Source organism: Impatiens glandulifera, chromosome 7 (genome assembly GCF_907164915.1).
Source record: "Impatiens glandulifera chromosome 7, dImpGla2.1, whole genome shotgun sequence".
Classification (NCBI taxonomy): Eukaryota; Viridiplantae; Streptophyta; class Magnoliopsida; order Ericales; family Balsaminaceae; genus Impatiens; species Impatiens glandulifera.
In genome coordinates this window covers 70,035-85,951 of record NC_061868.1, presented here as the reverse complement: position 1 = coordinate 85,951, position 15,917 = coordinate 70,035, and the positions used below count along the sequence as shown (strand labels likewise).

Sequence of the window (15,917 nt, the reverse complement as noted above, 5' to 3'; positions counted from 1 at the left end):
TATCCCCTAAAAATTCATCTCACATTCGAAAGTCATTCATCAAAGTTCTGATAAGATAAAACAAAAAACAAACATTAGAGCAAACATTCATATTTGGAAGATACTTGTGTTTCATTTTAAAAAAACAGTTTGGTGTCTTATTCATGCTAGCGAAAAGGTCAACTACATCTCCAATCACAATTCATCACGAGTCATTCTCATAGGACGGACCTAGGACACATCAAAACTCTTTCATGTTTTCCCTCTAGTTATTGTCGTTCAAATTTTGAAGATTCTCATCACTTAGGAACTATAGGAAGTTATCCTTCGCAAAACACCTCGACACAAATACAGTCTCATTTTCCTTCTTCCAAAATTTACATATCGCTAATATAGCAGATTGAATCCTTCTTGAAGCAATTTAAATTAATACAAAAAATTGTCTTAAATCGACATTATTTTATCGTCTTCCGGTTCAGTTAGGTCTGAGGCGGATATGCATGTTGGAAAATCGAAACTGAACCCGTTTCCTTTAAAATAAGACCAATTCACACTCCAATTTAGTCAGATTTCGGTTACTGTAGGCGAAGTAAGAAAGGAGCTCTCCATGCAAGTTATATTTGTAATCCTCTAATATTATGACAACAAAGGAACATCCCCATACAAAACATATTTGTATTCCTCTAATATTATGACCAACTTCAATACAAAATATATTTGTATTCCTCTAATATTATGACCAACTTCAACCAAGGATATCATGATCAGCAGGGGCATTAACGAAAAACAAGAAGAATCCTTTGTTATTAGACAAGGAAAGCAAAACTGAATAACTTCATAATAAGGTTTAGTTTAGGGAAGGAATTCGAACTTCATTAGCATCAACCAACTGCTGTCCATCTATCTATCCATCCATCCATCAGTATCGAACCAACACAAATGGGGCATGAGAAACAAAAATCTACCATGAATGAAGAAGAAGAAACACCAGCCTCATTCCACCTTTATTCTGTCTAATTCTGTCATTACTCCTTCAAGCTGTGTGAACAAAACAAACCATTAGAGTTCAACTAATAGCTACAAACAAATGTTCTTACAGAAAATGCACATGCCTTCACTATCTGCCTCAAAAAGTAATCACCATATCGCTTTGCTGGTCTTGATTCAATGACATGAATGATATCCTGCATTATTTACAACCATTCATCATTATCATCATCATCATAAATAAATGAAAAAATCCATTTTATTTATTAACATACATCAACAACGTAGAAATCCAAGTCTGCAATGGAAATGACTTTCCCAGTAGGATCCACAGCATGTGTTTTGTGTTTATAAGTCATTAAAATTGTCCTGTAAGCAGACATAGATAGTGATAATTAAATTTTATTCCAAAAAATAATCATTTGATTCTTACCACAAAGTTATGCTACTTAATTCATACCTCAGTGTTGGATCATCCACTTCAAGGTATGTGGCAAGCTTTCCAAGGGAGATGGTTGAGTACATTTTCAAGAAGGTCCGTACTCCTGATAACAATTGTTGCTGCTTCACTTCATACAGAAATAGCTTCAATTGAAGCCTATATGCATCCTGCAAGTGAAAGAAAATGCCAATTAATATTAAACATTCCAATTTCTATGAAATCTTTTAATTTCAACCATAATTTAAAATATATATATATATATATGAATAGTGTTCAAAATCTTGAATAAGTGGATTTTTTTAGACTAGGCTAGCACATCGTTCCACCGTGACCCCCAGCTTCAATGAAGGTACTTTTTGAGGGAATTGAACATGAGACTTTAAATTCTTAGTTCAAAGTAAGTAGACTTATGCAATATACCTGGTTGTAGTTCACAAGTGGCTCATCAAAGCTAGGTACGGAAGGAGTAATAAATTTGGGGCATGCGTAGGAGAAGAGCTCATCGTAGAGAGCAAATGCATCATCATCATATCTCTGCATTCTCAACGTTTTCTCCCCATACTTCTCTCGCAATTGAGAGTTCACAGTCTCCTCCACAAGCTTCACTTGGGGACAAAGAGAGAGGCCAAGGGAAAGCAATGCATACATCTGCTCGTTCTTTTTCAGTATCTGCTCGTACTGGGGAGATTTCTGATGGTACTGTTTAGTCTTGAAGATGTACAAAAGGATCTTGTTGAATTCACGAATTGCATCTACATACCTGCAAACGTGCTAATATATCCTCAAATTAAAATGGAAAATGAAAACCAAAACATATACTAGATCATTTGATTCTTCATCTAGTCTCTCGTCAGTTAATTATAAGCTTAGCTTTACTATATGTTTCTAGTTCAGTTGAATACTATTGAACCAAATGATGATTTGGTATATCAAATTATTTAACTCTGTTTTTAGAAGTTTTTGACTAGACTCTAGACATCATTAATTAGGGTGAAGAAAACATTCTTACTGCTTTAAAGAAATATAATTCCAACAATATTCTGCAGGAAGAGGAACAGCTACAACTAATAAGTTAATATGCAACTTCCTGATCAACTAGTTCAGTCTTACAAAGTAAACATTTTTTTCTGATAAACATACACCTACATGAATCAAGATCAAATAGTCGCATGAACTTATAGTCAAGGACCAAATAAGTCCATAAACTTTTAAAATTATTATATAAGCTCTCAACTAGTATATATTGCTCAAAATAAGTCATTGTCTATTTCTTTAGAAATTGCGCAACTGTCAAAGTGTTTTCTTAGTGTCATGTAACTTCTAACATAATACATAACCATTAGAAGATTTAACATGTGCAATTTAAGAGCTGTGATGATCCTTCTGAAAAATCCAAGACTTGTTTGTTCTTTGGCTACACAAATTCATGGAGCTATTAGAACTCCTTTCAAAAAATGTGTTTACTCTATAACTGGGCTCATTTGATGTTAGTCTAAATAAACCACTATCCATCTATAAATTCTATCAAATCACCACCTAAAATACCAAAACACCCTTTATTTTTTTACACTAAACAGTATTTTTGACAAGGTTTCAAAAATACACACAAGATCAAACAAGTCTAAGATATTTTATTTCTTACTATGCACAAGAAAATACATGATGTAAAATAAACTCCAAAATGCTGTAAAAAACTATACCTTCGCATCATAAGATTGGCGAAGCCATAATGATATATGGTGGCGATGTGGCTTCCAATAACACTGGTGTAGACACCTTGTTGACTGATGTCAATTGGAAGTAAACATTTAAGGCCAGTGTGATAATCCCCCAACAAACAATGGACACGCAACAAGCCTATCAAACTAAAATATCCCAACACTTTTAGCACATTGCTTCCACCAGTGTAATCATATCCATCAGTGGCGGTGAATTGTTCTTGGCCTTCCTCCTTCTCTTGCTCTAGAATTTGGATGATGGTGGATTTCTCCACAAGAGCTTGCAGAAAATTGAGAACGCCGTACACATTCCAAGCCTGGTGAAATGTCAAGGGACATTGGGAATGAATATTTCTATCATGTTACAAACAACATAAAGAACCTTCATCCATCCTCAAACCAACACAAAAAATAAATAAATAAATAAATACTGAAGAGGCACATACATATATGTGATCATGTGCATACATTCATAATTATACTTCAATCTCATTTTACATGATTATTTAGATCAATAGGTTTTTCTAAATTAGGATTGATGGTCTTTGTTTTCCAACTAAGAACGTCTAGATTGAAATAAGGTATCCACCATGTGACTTATTTATCTACTACTTGTTTGAAATTAAATATTCAAATAACTTATCCAAGAGGATAACTAATAATACAGAGGAGCCCAATTGAAGTAAAACTGGGTAGGGCAATAGAATGCATTTATTGAAAATTGATCCAGTACCTGATCATACTGCTTCAGAAGCTCAACCTCTTGCTCAGTCTTGCTCTTCATCTTAGCCCGGTACTGACAGAATGACTGGAACTGGTAAACAAATTCATCGACCATATCCCACAGCCACTGGTTTGGCAACTGCATATTCACAACTCCGTGCAAAACAACCTAAATCTCCTCCCAATAGAATGATACATTAGCAATGAAAGCATGACACACAAACATCGCGCATAGAATGAAGAATTAAACTAAGGAAACCTGGAATAGATTGCAGTAATTGTCCCAAGAATCAATCCTCTGCTTAAGAGTAGGCGACAATCGAGCATAGAGGTGTCGGAACCACATCTCACGGTAAAGCAGACAAAACACGTGGTCGTTATCAACGTATGGAGCAACGGCTTCGACAGACGGCCAAGGAGTCTCCTTGAACATTCGGTCACTGAGAGTTTGGAACGAGGTCTCGTACATCTGGTGGATCTCGTAGACATTCTTCTCTCTGATGTGTCTATAGAGGTGAACAACGAATGACTTCACAGAGTCGGGAACGAAACTGGGATCGTACGTATCAGCCTGAATAGGGTGTTGCGAATAGCCGCCTGCACCAGCAGCATCTTCATAGTCGTAAGAAGCCGCCGCCATGTTGATTATCTCGGTTCTCTTTTCTTCTGATGCAAAAGAATAGAGTGAGTGAGAAGCCTTAAGCTGCTTAAGCTTAGGGTTTATCTCAGTCTTCGAGAACCAAACGGAATGAATTTTCGCATTTTTCCCGACATTAAAATATCAAATATATTTTTATTGAATTTTCTAAATTAGAATTTTAGTTTTTATAAATTTTTAATATTCTTCATTTTAATTTTACAAATATTATTTACTAATTAATTATTATTCTAACTGCATAATTCAAATATTAAAAATATTTTCAATAATAAATTGAATGATTCGATGAAGGAAAAGAGAAGTAATATGATGCGAACAAGTCATTATAGTTATAAAACTATTTAACTATATGGGTTCATTATCGCAATCAATGCCATAGATATAGAAAAATGATCATGTACATCAATTTCATCTTTTCGATCCAGAAAATCAATTCTATCAAATAACATTAAGTATTGATGTGGAGAGAATGACAAATAGGTATTTCCTTCAACATTAACATAATCTATTACAAGTACGTTCGCTAGCTTTCCTTGGATAAAACAAAATACAAGTTTTGTTTTTGCTAAGCACAAGAAAAAAGCATTTGGCGGACTTATATCTTGTAGAGTATATATAAACAAAGAGTCTTAAAGCTAAGGATCCACATAAATGACCTCAGCCTGTACAGAAGCTCGTCTGAATCTCAACAGCTCTTTCATCAGCTCCCATCCTCTATCATTTGAAGAAGGTTTAACAGTCATCTTTTCCAGCATTGGGGAAGACGCAAGCAGGAATTTTATGAAGTCCAGTTCGCATTTAACTCCAGAAATGCTGGCTATCTTGATATTATACAGTTGATTGAATGGGCAGCTGTAAGGATCCTCTCCTTGAAGGTCCAACGCTTCATAGACTATGGGTTGTTCCTCCGGTCGTGCCTATTATGTAGATTCCATAATATCATAAGAATGTATTCATTTTTCACAACACTGGAATTGTAACATAGACTTCAAAACTTGTTTGTTTTACAAAATGAAAACCTGCTTATGCTCTTGTTGTTTCTTTGTTTTGTTTAGACACGGAATTTTTCAATCAAGGTGATACCACTCAACCTCACAAGTTCAATATTTTTACCACTTGAACTTCCCTTGGGTGGATATACTCTTGTTCTTACATTGCCGAAGCAAGCACCTTTGTACAAGAATTCTCAGATGCAGAAGATATCACATTTAGAAACGGGGTATATCTGAATTTAGTCTGACCCAGATTCAAAAACTAATTGACGATTCACAATTCAAAAATATAAAAGTGTTTCTAAATTGTTGCATCCACTGACACATGCCATCCAAAACTATCCATTAGCAAGCTGATTCATATAATCTTTTCATCTATTTAATATTTTGTAAGAAGAAGGGGAAGTTACAGAGGCAATGTTTCACCATAACTTATTATGGGACAATAGTTATTTGACTTTGCTTTCTTTGTTTTCAAACACTACTTACATAATTTCTTCTTTTCTGAAAAGCTGATTATTCCAGAATTATTCGTCTTGAATAATATGCTTAAGCATTAATAATAAAAATTAAGCTTGTATTGGAAACCTAAGAAGTGGGTGATAACTTACCAATATCTCGAGCTCTTGCAAGTTTGGAGAACTTCTTAGAAGACAAAGTGCTGCCGAAGTCTCCTCTATATCATAGAAATTTATTCGTACTGAAAGGAAATTAAGTTCTATACATGGATTAGGAAGCCTTCCTGGTATCTTGCCAACAGCCAAATACTGTCAACAAACAGAGCAACTCCAATCAGATGAAAATTTGAAAATGAAAAAAAAATACACAAAAACAGCCAGGAACCATCAAATATTTCCTCAATAACAATTCAACAATTACCTTCAGAAAGTAGCTCTGAATTTCTAGCCTCTGAATAGATGGGAGATGAGAGAAAAACTTAATCAAGTTGCCAGGAGATCCAAAAGGGATGTTCTCATCATAACCGACATTTCCATACAGGCCAATGGAAACTATAGAAAGCCGATATGTATTCTCAAAGTCCACATCATCAAAAACACCTCCAATGTCAAAGAACTGAAGATTAGGAGCATGAATGTTGAGGAGGCTGAATCCATCAAAATTCATTAAAGTTAGCCGTTCCAATAAAGGACAGCTGGATATAAGATGTTCAAATACATCTTGTTCCATGGTAATGTGCTGAAGATCAAGGCTTTTCAAGCCCACAAAGCCATTGAATGTCGGAGGCGGCTTCAGCAAGCAATTAAACAGTTCTAAATGAAAAAGCTTTTGGCAAGAAAATAAGGAAGCAGGTAGCTTATATCGATGGCCTTTCCATATTTCAAGTATGAATTCTTTGGCGGTGCCTCTTGATAAGTAAAGAATCCATCTATCAATGTCACTGACACCTTGAAGATCTCGGTGTGAAAGCTTGAACTTTTGTATAGGGCCGGTATGAAGCAATAGGACATGATCAACAATATTCACAAGCTTATTTTTAATCGCTATTTGATCTTGGGATGAGAGTAGTGCACACTGATTATCGAAAACAAGATGTGGAAGGGTAATCCATTTGTATCTCCACTTGGTTGACAAGATGCTTGTCCTCACTGCATCCCTAAGTGAGAGATATGACAAGATCTTGTCAATTATATGCCCAGGTAAGTTGCTGATTTTGTCAACCTCCATTTCCATGCTGAAAGGGATTTTTGGCGGCTCTCTTTGCTTCTGAAGAGTATACAGCAGTAGAAAAAAACATTTAAATTATATAGGAGACTATTCATATGTGTTTGTATGTCTGGAACCCCATTTGGAAACACTTATTTGTTTTCATTTGTACATAAACGTTTGTAAACTAAATTTAGTGAAAACTTATTAAATTTATTTTGTACATGGGGAGATGGTAATTTAATGTTTACTATATTCTAAACATGAAAACTTGACCCCAAAAATGCAAGGAACCCCTTCAATATGCCTCTAAGGCTGTGTTTGGTTTATGCTGAATTGGAATTTAAATTCCGTTTCCAATTCAAATGTTATTTCTATCTACCAATAGGGCCGCAAAATTGGTATGAGATAAGAAAAGAATTTGGATAAAAAGGAACTCTTATCTTTAGAGATAACAGCTTCCTCCACAATTCAAATGAGAAGGAAAAATACCGATTAGGGAAGGAGACTGTGGCTTGTTAATTCATTAAAACTTCTCATGGCTGGCTACAATGCAAAAATAGATAATTGAAGGAGCGTTTTAATGAGGTCCAGAGTTACCATAATACTCTCGTTGGCCAATGAAGCAATAGAACTCAAAGTTGATCAATGTTGGAAGAAGAGTACCCTTGATTCAGAACTTCTAAACAGCAACATCTAGTCAAGAAAAACAAAAGAAAACATAAACATGCAAACTTAACTTCCTATTGGGACAATAGTTACAAATCTTAAAATTATTAGTGAACTTTGAAATCAAATATTGGATAATCTTCGAGTTGGCCTAGCTATTAATTCATGAAAAGTCCCTGCTAGCAAGCCAGCATCGAGGATCTAAAATGCATGGTCTAGTTTGATGAAGAGTTATTTGGATTTAATCCAAATAACCTCTTATCCCATCATCATTCAAATTATCAACATGCACTATTTCGAATGGACTTAAGCCAGTCAATGAAGACTTGTGCAAATTATATGAGAATTGAGCTACGTCAAGTAAGTTCAGCCAATTCTCTTGACTCGTGGTCACATATTGCCTCAAATACTCTTCCAACACTTGGTTGATTCGTTCTGTTTGGCATTCCGTTTGAGGATGATTGGCCGTAGAAAACTTCAATTCTGAAACCATCAAGCCAAAAAGGGTCGTCCAAAACTTGCCCGTAAACCTTGCATCTCGATCGCTCACAATGTCCAACGGCAACCCAAAGTATTTGATCACATTTTTGAAAAACAGTTCAGCAGTCGTCACAGCCGAACACACCTTCGGCGCCGCAATAAAGACTGCATACTTAGAGAATTTATCCATCACCATCAGGATAGAAGTCATCCCGCTCAATAGGTGGTGTATAGATTCTCTAAGTATTCAGTCTTTATTGCGGCGCTGAAGGTGTGTTCGGCTGAGACGACTGCTGAACTGTTTTTCAAAAATGTGATCAAATACTTTGAGGTGCCGTTGGACATTGTGAGCGATCGAGTTGCAAGGTTTACGGGAAAGTTTTGGACTGCCTTTTTTGGCTTGATGGGTCAGAATTGAAGTTTTCTACGGCCAATCATCCTCAAACAGATGGCCAAACAGAACGAATCAACCAAGTGTTGGAAGAGTATTTGAGGCACTATTTTGATATCCATCTCACCTAGTACAGATTCAGTTTCTACTTGTCATCTTATCATCCTAATGTTTAAGTTGATCAAACCCTCACAATCATGCATGTGGAGGCAAGCAAGTTAGCCATGATACATTTAGCGAACCAATAAAATCCATGAATAAGATACCTAACACAAAAGGAGCAACAATTGCAATAAAGCATGCAAGCCTTAACAGTAGACATCTCTATCTTGATATGATTCGGTGGCTCCAGTCTACTTTTCTAATCCATCCATTGCAACCTAGACTCAAGTTTTTTCTTGCAATATTGAACAAAATTTCATAAAATTCGATCAGGGTGTATCATAATAAATAGGCTACAACGATTCTTTTAACTGTCCATTTGAATAAAAAGAAATACAAGAGAACCACAGGCTTTATGTAGTCTCAGCCACATGACTACAAACACATGTACCCATAAAGAGCGAGAGAAATTGAAGTGTATGCATTCCCATTTAACCAAATCCATGTGGCACAACAAAGCTAATCAATCAAAACATGCAAACATCAAAGTAGTCCACATTCAAATAGAGCATCTGTACCTACCTAGGTAGTCTTAAAAAAACAAACAGTAAAATGTTTACCAACTCTAAACAAAGAAGTTGAGGTTAAATTTGAAAACAAGACATAGACATGGAGAAAATGGAGACCTTTGAGCTTCTAGAATTTTCATATAATTCCTGATGCGTCAAGAAATGGCAACAGTTGTTGATGCTACTACCAGCAAACCAATGATATAAATGGGTCGCTTAGTTAAGTTTTCTAAAACTGAAAAATCTCAACAACCCTAAATTTACCTCAAAATTATAACAGGATGTTCCAATTAGGTTTAAGTTGAATATTGAATTACTTAAAAGTCTTAAAGATTTACAGGTAAGTTGCTAACAATAACACAGACATTCATTCATGTTCCCAATCTTTAATCTATACCTACAAGTAACATTAGAGCTAGAAGGAGCCAACAAACTCTGTCAATCCTGTGCAGAGAAGATCCAGAGACGTATAAGTGTCTTCTGACAAGAATCAGAGGGTCGCAACCGGTGGATCCATTCTCGATGTCGTCGTTTGAAACCAACCGGAAGAGAGAAGCAGATGACGCACCAGAATCCCCAAATCTAAATAAATGTACTCTTTATTTCTTATATTTTTATTTTATTTATTAAATATATATATATATATATATATATTTAAATTATTATTTTTATCTATTTTAATTATTTTATAACTTTGATATATATATATATATATATATATCAATTTTTTTAATTTAATTATTTAAATTTTTAATATATATAAATATATATATATTTATATTTTAATTATTTTTATATAATAAAATAAATATTTATTTTACAATTTTAATAAATAATTAATAAATACAAATAAATTGAAAACATTTTAATCGTAATAATATCATAATTTAAAATTTGATAAAATATTAAAATCATCATTTTCTCAATTATAGGATTTTGTATGACTCCATCTATCATTACATTTTTTCTTTGATTACACCTTATACAAATTATAGTTTAACGAGAAAAAATGAGGTTTAGTAATAAAAATGTTATAGGAAATAATCAACTATGTATATTATGACTAAAATGGGTTAATAATTTTAAAAATGGATTAATAATTTTTAAAAAAGAATGGATTATATTATTTTTTTTATGAATTATTAAATTATTCTATTCTTATGGTTAAGATATTTTAAATTTATTAATTATTTATTAGCACGATAAAATAAATATTTATTATATTATGTAAAAAATATTTAAAATGTATAAATATATATTAAAATATAAATAATTAAATTTATAAAAAATAATTTAAATATATATATCAGAATATAAATAATTAAATTTATAAAAATAAAAGTTTATATATTTTAATAAAAATAATAATTTAAAAAGTTATATATGTTTAAACAATTTAAACCACAATCAAAGAAATCTTCCTTATGAAATTTAGATTTATAAAAACACACTAATTTTCTAATTTTAATTTAAATTCTTAATTTTAAATTTTCTACCTAACTTATAAGTTATAAATTGACCCATAATTTCATTGTTTCCAACAAACTTAAGTGATACACAATCTTCCATTTCCCTCCATCAAGGTGTGTTTGTTCTCCAACATTGAGAAAAAAATATATATATCAATTTCCATTGTTCACATGGTTTCCAGATAGAAATAAATATTTTATGAAACATAGTAAATGAATCTTACAAATCACACCTAAATTAAGAAAGACAATAGCATTGATTATAAATACAGCAGTAACTCCCACTTAGGAATTACGACACAAATTTACATGTCAGTGGAATAGACAATAAATAATCTGATTAAGGAATGTATTGTTTTTAATCTAAAAAGGTTCCGTTAGTTTGAACATATCATACATACATCTGAGAAATCATCAAAAATTGTGAATGTAAACATATTTTTTTTTTAGGAAAAAACGACTTAGTGTTTGATAGAAATGGTTTAATTCGCCACTAGCTAATTCCGTTCAAGTTCCATCCTCAAAACTAAAATGAAACTGGAGCATGTTAGAATATAATTTAAAGTGATTGTTTATAATTTATAATTTAGATGTAATTTGAATATTAGAATAAAATATAAAGATACTTTGTAATATTGTTGCATATATAAAAAGGGAGCCGCTACATTTTGTAAATTTTTTTATTTCTAAACTCTAATCTCATCGATTCTCTTCATCTATTCTCTCAATCGGAGTTCTTTAGATTTGTTCTTGTGTTGATAATAATCAAGAACACCTCATATTTTTTCCATCTATCCATCTTCCCATATTTCTGTTATACCTTGTTATACTTTGAAGTAGAATTATGTATAAATCTTGAATATAAAAGGATAGAAGAATTATACTGAGATGAGTAATGGAGAATCAAAGGGAAAAGATATAACCCTAATTACTAGGATCTTGAATATAAAGGATGAATGAGAAAATTTTTAACAAAAATTTTAAACTAAATTATTTCATTTCTATTCTTAACCATCAATATTCTAGTTATAATGCTCAATCAATAGCTCTAATATTCTTTCCCTTGTATCAATTTCCCACACCAACTGCATTAGTATTTGACTGATTCTTGCCAATTCCCAACGTTTTAGAAGATATTTTTAATCCATATTCCTTCTACAAAAATCTTCCATATCATTTAAGGAATTAATCTACACCAAAATACCAGGAATTAACCTACACCAAAATACCAAACTTTCCATCTTCAGATTGCGGTTTTTAACCAAATCAAAGGGTTTTACCAAAATAAGATCCAGCAGACCAATTTGAAAACAAAATTCGATCTTAAGGCCTGATTTCCACTGGGATTCGTGTTATTGTTTAGCTCCCTTACACATGAAGGAACTGATGGGTGGGATATGAATCCAAATCAATTCACTTATATTTCAAAGCTTTGATTTTCGAATTTGAGAGCTGGGAATCAGGGTGAATAATGAATTGATCTACAATAAGATGAGTTAGACTTACAATTGAATATCTATTGAACACACAAACACACACAAAAAAAAAGTTATTTTTTTTGTTAGATGAACCTTATCAAGTTTAAAATATCTCAAGTGCAAATGGGGTGACCTTTGGAACACCTTTATCTTACAAAATCTACACTGAAACTAATTTCCACGACCCAAAGAGGAAAACCCAAAATAATTTAATCCAGATTTGAATGAGACTTGAATTTTTGGCTTTTTCAAGTCAAGCACTAAAGCCCCTACTAAGAGAACTCCAATGGGTTGAAGGAATGTTGGGGCAAGCCTGGGCCGAAGCCTCTGCCATCTGATCAACACCAATCGCGGCATTACATATGTTTGCAACTGAACGCATGTGTTTCATACCATACTGGGATATCGACCCACAATATTTCTCAAACACCCTTACCTGCATTAGAGTACACCAAATGTTCATATATTTTAACAGGATTAATCAAGAAGAAGAAGATCAAAACATTACCAGTGCTTTGAGGCAATTCCAATCATCAACAAGAGGTTTTCCAGCAGGCCGAACATAACTCAGGACATCAGGGCCCTTTTCAATTCCAAATATGAGCTTTCCTATCAACTGGATACTGTTATCTAAATGTAACCTATGTGATATAGCATCATAGAACTGCTTCTGAGCTTCAAGCTTTCTATTAGAGCCATCTGGAGCTTTCCTAAGCTGTCAACAAGAAAAAACACTTTTGCACAAAAGATACTTTTGCCTATATAATGAAACCATTATCAAAACATTTAACCCGGTGTAGAATATCTGATCTGTTGCTAAATAACAAATATTGACACGAACCTTGTCCCAGAAATGCAATAAATCAGCATCTCTCTGATTCACAGCTTTAGAAGGCAGCTGGAAGGAGCTCTCATGCACACAACTTTTGTTGTCATTTGCAGGATTTGTACCCATATAGAGGAAAAGATGATCTGCACTGACTTTTAGGTCTCCAAATTGCATGACATGAGACCCATAAGGAGTGTTCTCATTTATAGTTCTACGCTTAACCTGCAACAACAGAAGAATATTAGGCTATGAACCCCAATCACTGTGCGTATAACACTAATGTAGCTAAACTGTTGATGGAGTTAAAACTGACACATTATTGATTAGAAAAAACACCAGTCTGCTTAAAAAGGACAGTGTCGCATAAACTCTTACCTGTTCGTACTGCTGATGCAAAGTTTCAGTCTGCAGATTGTGGATGTCACTGTTGAGGAAGATTAAAACGATTAACAATGTTAATATAAGAAGCTTCTATAAATAATGAAATTAGGAGGATAGAAGAGATTTGTTCTGTTCAACCTGTCCTCCATCCAGGCAACACTATACAAATCGCCCAAACAGGTCTCATATTCTTCAGGAGGACTAGGGAATTCACCAGGACAGTAGGTCCCCCAACTGCTCTCTTCTGCATTAGAAGCTGTGGTTGCATATATATTCAAGCCTTCAGGAAGAAGACCTTCAAAAATACTTCCAGACTCGCAAGCTTCAAGATAAAGTACCTGGAGGAACGTCAAAATGTAGAAGTATTTAGAACAGCATTTTGGGTTGTTCTACAAGCTTAAAGTTTTAGTATCTAACTCACCAAACTTTTATAGGTTCCAGATGCGTGTTTCTTTTTCAACACCTCAATTAGATCATTAGCGTATAGATAAGGGTTGGTAGGCATACCTGTCATAATATATTAATAAAATAAGAAATTCAGTTGGAAACTGAATCCATATTCAGGCAATATATACTTAATTACCTAGCACTCCAGGGCCCCCGTGATCGGAATAGTATATAAAGATATGGTCGTCTGGACCACTATCCACAACCTTTCCACTTCCCCCAGTTAGAGCACTCTTATTCCCAAGGATCACGGCAAACAAGTTATCAACATTTACATCTTCCCCAGTGTAATCCTGGACACATACAAATCCAAAAGGTAATCATAAATATGCACATCCTTTTGAATCCGACAGTCTAATAAAATGAAACTATTAGTAATTAAGATGACTCTGCAAAAACAGACACAAACAAACCTTTGGCACTCCCTTGTATACATCCTCACCATGAGGACTGTTAATGATGATTCCTTTCCTGGGGTTCTCTGCATTGTAAGCAATGTCATCATACATTAAGACGACGATGTTTTCTTCTTTTACTCCACCTCTCTTTAAGAGTTGATAGGCATGGCATACATCAGCCTGAAAGTAAAGGTAGAAAAAAAAAAAAAAAAAATCAACAATTGGTTCGGAGAAGACAAAATCAAGCTATATGGTTCATTTATATCCAATCATTACACCGGAAAAATATCCAATCAACATTTGATATGATTCTCACGCATAAAAAAAGGAAGCAAAATGGAAATCTCCAAATGAAAAAAATCCCATACATAAAAATAAATACTTGAAAGCAAGCAAGCAAGCAAAGAAGAATAGTGAAATGAAAATAAGACTAGGGCTGGCGCGGTCACCTGGTGTCGGTAATTCCAGTAGCCGTTGGATCCTGCGATGAGGACCGCCCATCTGGTTCCAACTGCATCGCCGGCGCCAAAGAATGCTCTGGCTTCGGAAGGTAATCTGAGAACATCATCGGCGGTTGTTTCAACAGCAACGGCGGCGTAGGCGGACGAAAGGAGGAAGAAGAAGAAGAAGAAGATTGTAGCGGTGGCGTAACGAATCATTGTTGTTTTCCGGTTTGAGAACATGGAGGTGTGGTGGCATTTGGGATGAAGTCTCTCTATTTATTTATATGTATATCTGAGTTTTGTCTTCTTCTTCTTCAGCTGTTTTTTCTCTTTCTAATCATCAATGGAGGAGGAGGAGGAAGAACTGGTTAGATTAACGGACAAGTCTAATTGGATGATGATCCTTCAGGGACAGTTAAATTTTCTAGTACTCGACTCTCTCTATCGACATTATTTATTTTGTTATTTATCAGGTCTAACAATACATTTCAAATTTAAAATTGATTTTTTTTTTTCATTCTTCCTATAAAAAAATATATATATATAATTATTGAACTAACTATATAAGCTTCATGAAAACTTTTAAACTTGACATTGAGAGTGAAGATATGGGGATAATTCAGACTCAAGTTACTACAACTAGCATCTTTACTTTACTTGTAAATGAACATTAATCATTCCAATTCAATTTAGGGCATTGAGAGACACTCTGAACCTTTCAATTATTAAACTTACAATTTACTAGACGGAATTCGATAGACATATATAGATAGATAGTCTTTAACAAGTTAGTAATACTGGGTTTGATTCAACTTCAATGTGCATAATTGAATAAAGCAATATATATGGATTATGAATAGACCACTTACTCCTCCTCTTCATGAATGATGAGGAACCAACTAATTATATTAATTTTGAAAAGTTCCATAGGAATTATAATTTGTGAAATCATCATGATAAACTTTGTTGCAATCTTGTAATTAATAGTGATGAGTCAAATAAATTTTTTTAAGTAAAAAATTGTATTGAATTATGCTAAAGTGATATATTATCATGATTGTACATTTAATTCAACTCACATAAAATCAGTTATAACA

At 33.6% G+C, this 15,917-nt stretch overlaps 3 protein-coding genes across 9 annotated transcripts; all 3 read right to left on the bottom strand.

Moving 5' to 3' along the window:
- Nucleotides 1-734: 734 nt before the first annotated feature.
- On the bottom strand, nucleotides 735-4,586 carry LOC124945445 (eukaryotic translation initiation factor 3 subunit L-like). Its single transcript, XM_047485889.1, has 8 exons — nucleotides 4,109-4,586; nucleotides 3,860-4,018; nucleotides 3,109-3,443; nucleotides 1,829-2,168; nucleotides 1,427-1,575; nucleotides 1,242-1,335; nucleotides 1,092-1,163; nucleotides 735-1,017 (listed from the first exon to the last, which is right to left on the bottom strand). Exons 1-8 carry the CDS (start codon nucleotides 4,487-4,489, stop codon nucleotides 973-975), a joined length of 1,575 nt encoding a protein of 524 aa, XP_047341845.1. The 5' UTR covers nucleotides 4,490-4,586; the 3' UTR covers nucleotides 735-972.
- A 369-nt stretch (nucleotides 4,587-4,955) lies between these two features.
- Nucleotides 4,956-9,946, bottom strand: LOC124945839 (F-box/FBD/LRR-repeat protein At1g13570-like). Of its 7 annotated transcripts, none has more exons than XM_047486349.1 (5): nucleotides 9,773-9,946; nucleotides 7,657-7,860; nucleotides 6,379-7,224; nucleotides 6,111-6,266; nucleotides 4,956-5,424 (listed from the first exon to the last, which is right to left on the bottom strand). In XM_047486349.1, exons 3-5 carry the CDS (start codon nucleotides 7,189-7,191, stop codon nucleotides 5,143-5,145), a joined length of 1,251 nt encoding a protein of 416 aa, XP_047342305.1. In that variant the 5' UTR covers nucleotides 7,192-7,224; nucleotides 7,657-7,860; nucleotides 9,773-9,946; the 3' UTR covers nucleotides 4,956-5,142. The 7 variants fall into 7 exon arrangements, with proteins under 7 accessions (XP_047342305.1, XP_047342298.1, XP_047342301.1 ...); XM_047486342.1 differs by having other exon boundaries at nucleotides 6,379-7,233; nucleotides 7,765-7,860; XM_047486345.1 differs by having other exon boundaries at nucleotides 7,765-7,860.
- Nucleotides 9,947-12,380: 2,434 nt separating this feature from the next.
- LOC124944774 (vacuolar-processing enzyme-like) lies at nucleotides 12,381-15,236 on the bottom strand. The gene is made up of 9 exons (XM_047485116.1): nucleotides 14,827-15,236; nucleotides 14,393-14,557; nucleotides 14,116-14,272; nucleotides 13,954-14,039; nucleotides 13,671-13,870; nucleotides 13,527-13,575; nucleotides 13,164-13,373; nucleotides 12,831-13,037; nucleotides 12,381-12,758 (listed from the first exon to the last, which is right to left on the bottom strand). Exons 1-9 carry the CDS (start codon nucleotides 15,058-15,060, stop codon nucleotides 12,576-12,578), a joined length of 1,491 nt encoding a protein of 496 aa, XP_047341072.1. The 5' UTR covers nucleotides 15,061-15,236; the 3' UTR covers nucleotides 12,381-12,575.
- Between the last annotated feature and the right edge of the window lie 681 nt (nucleotides 15,237-15,917).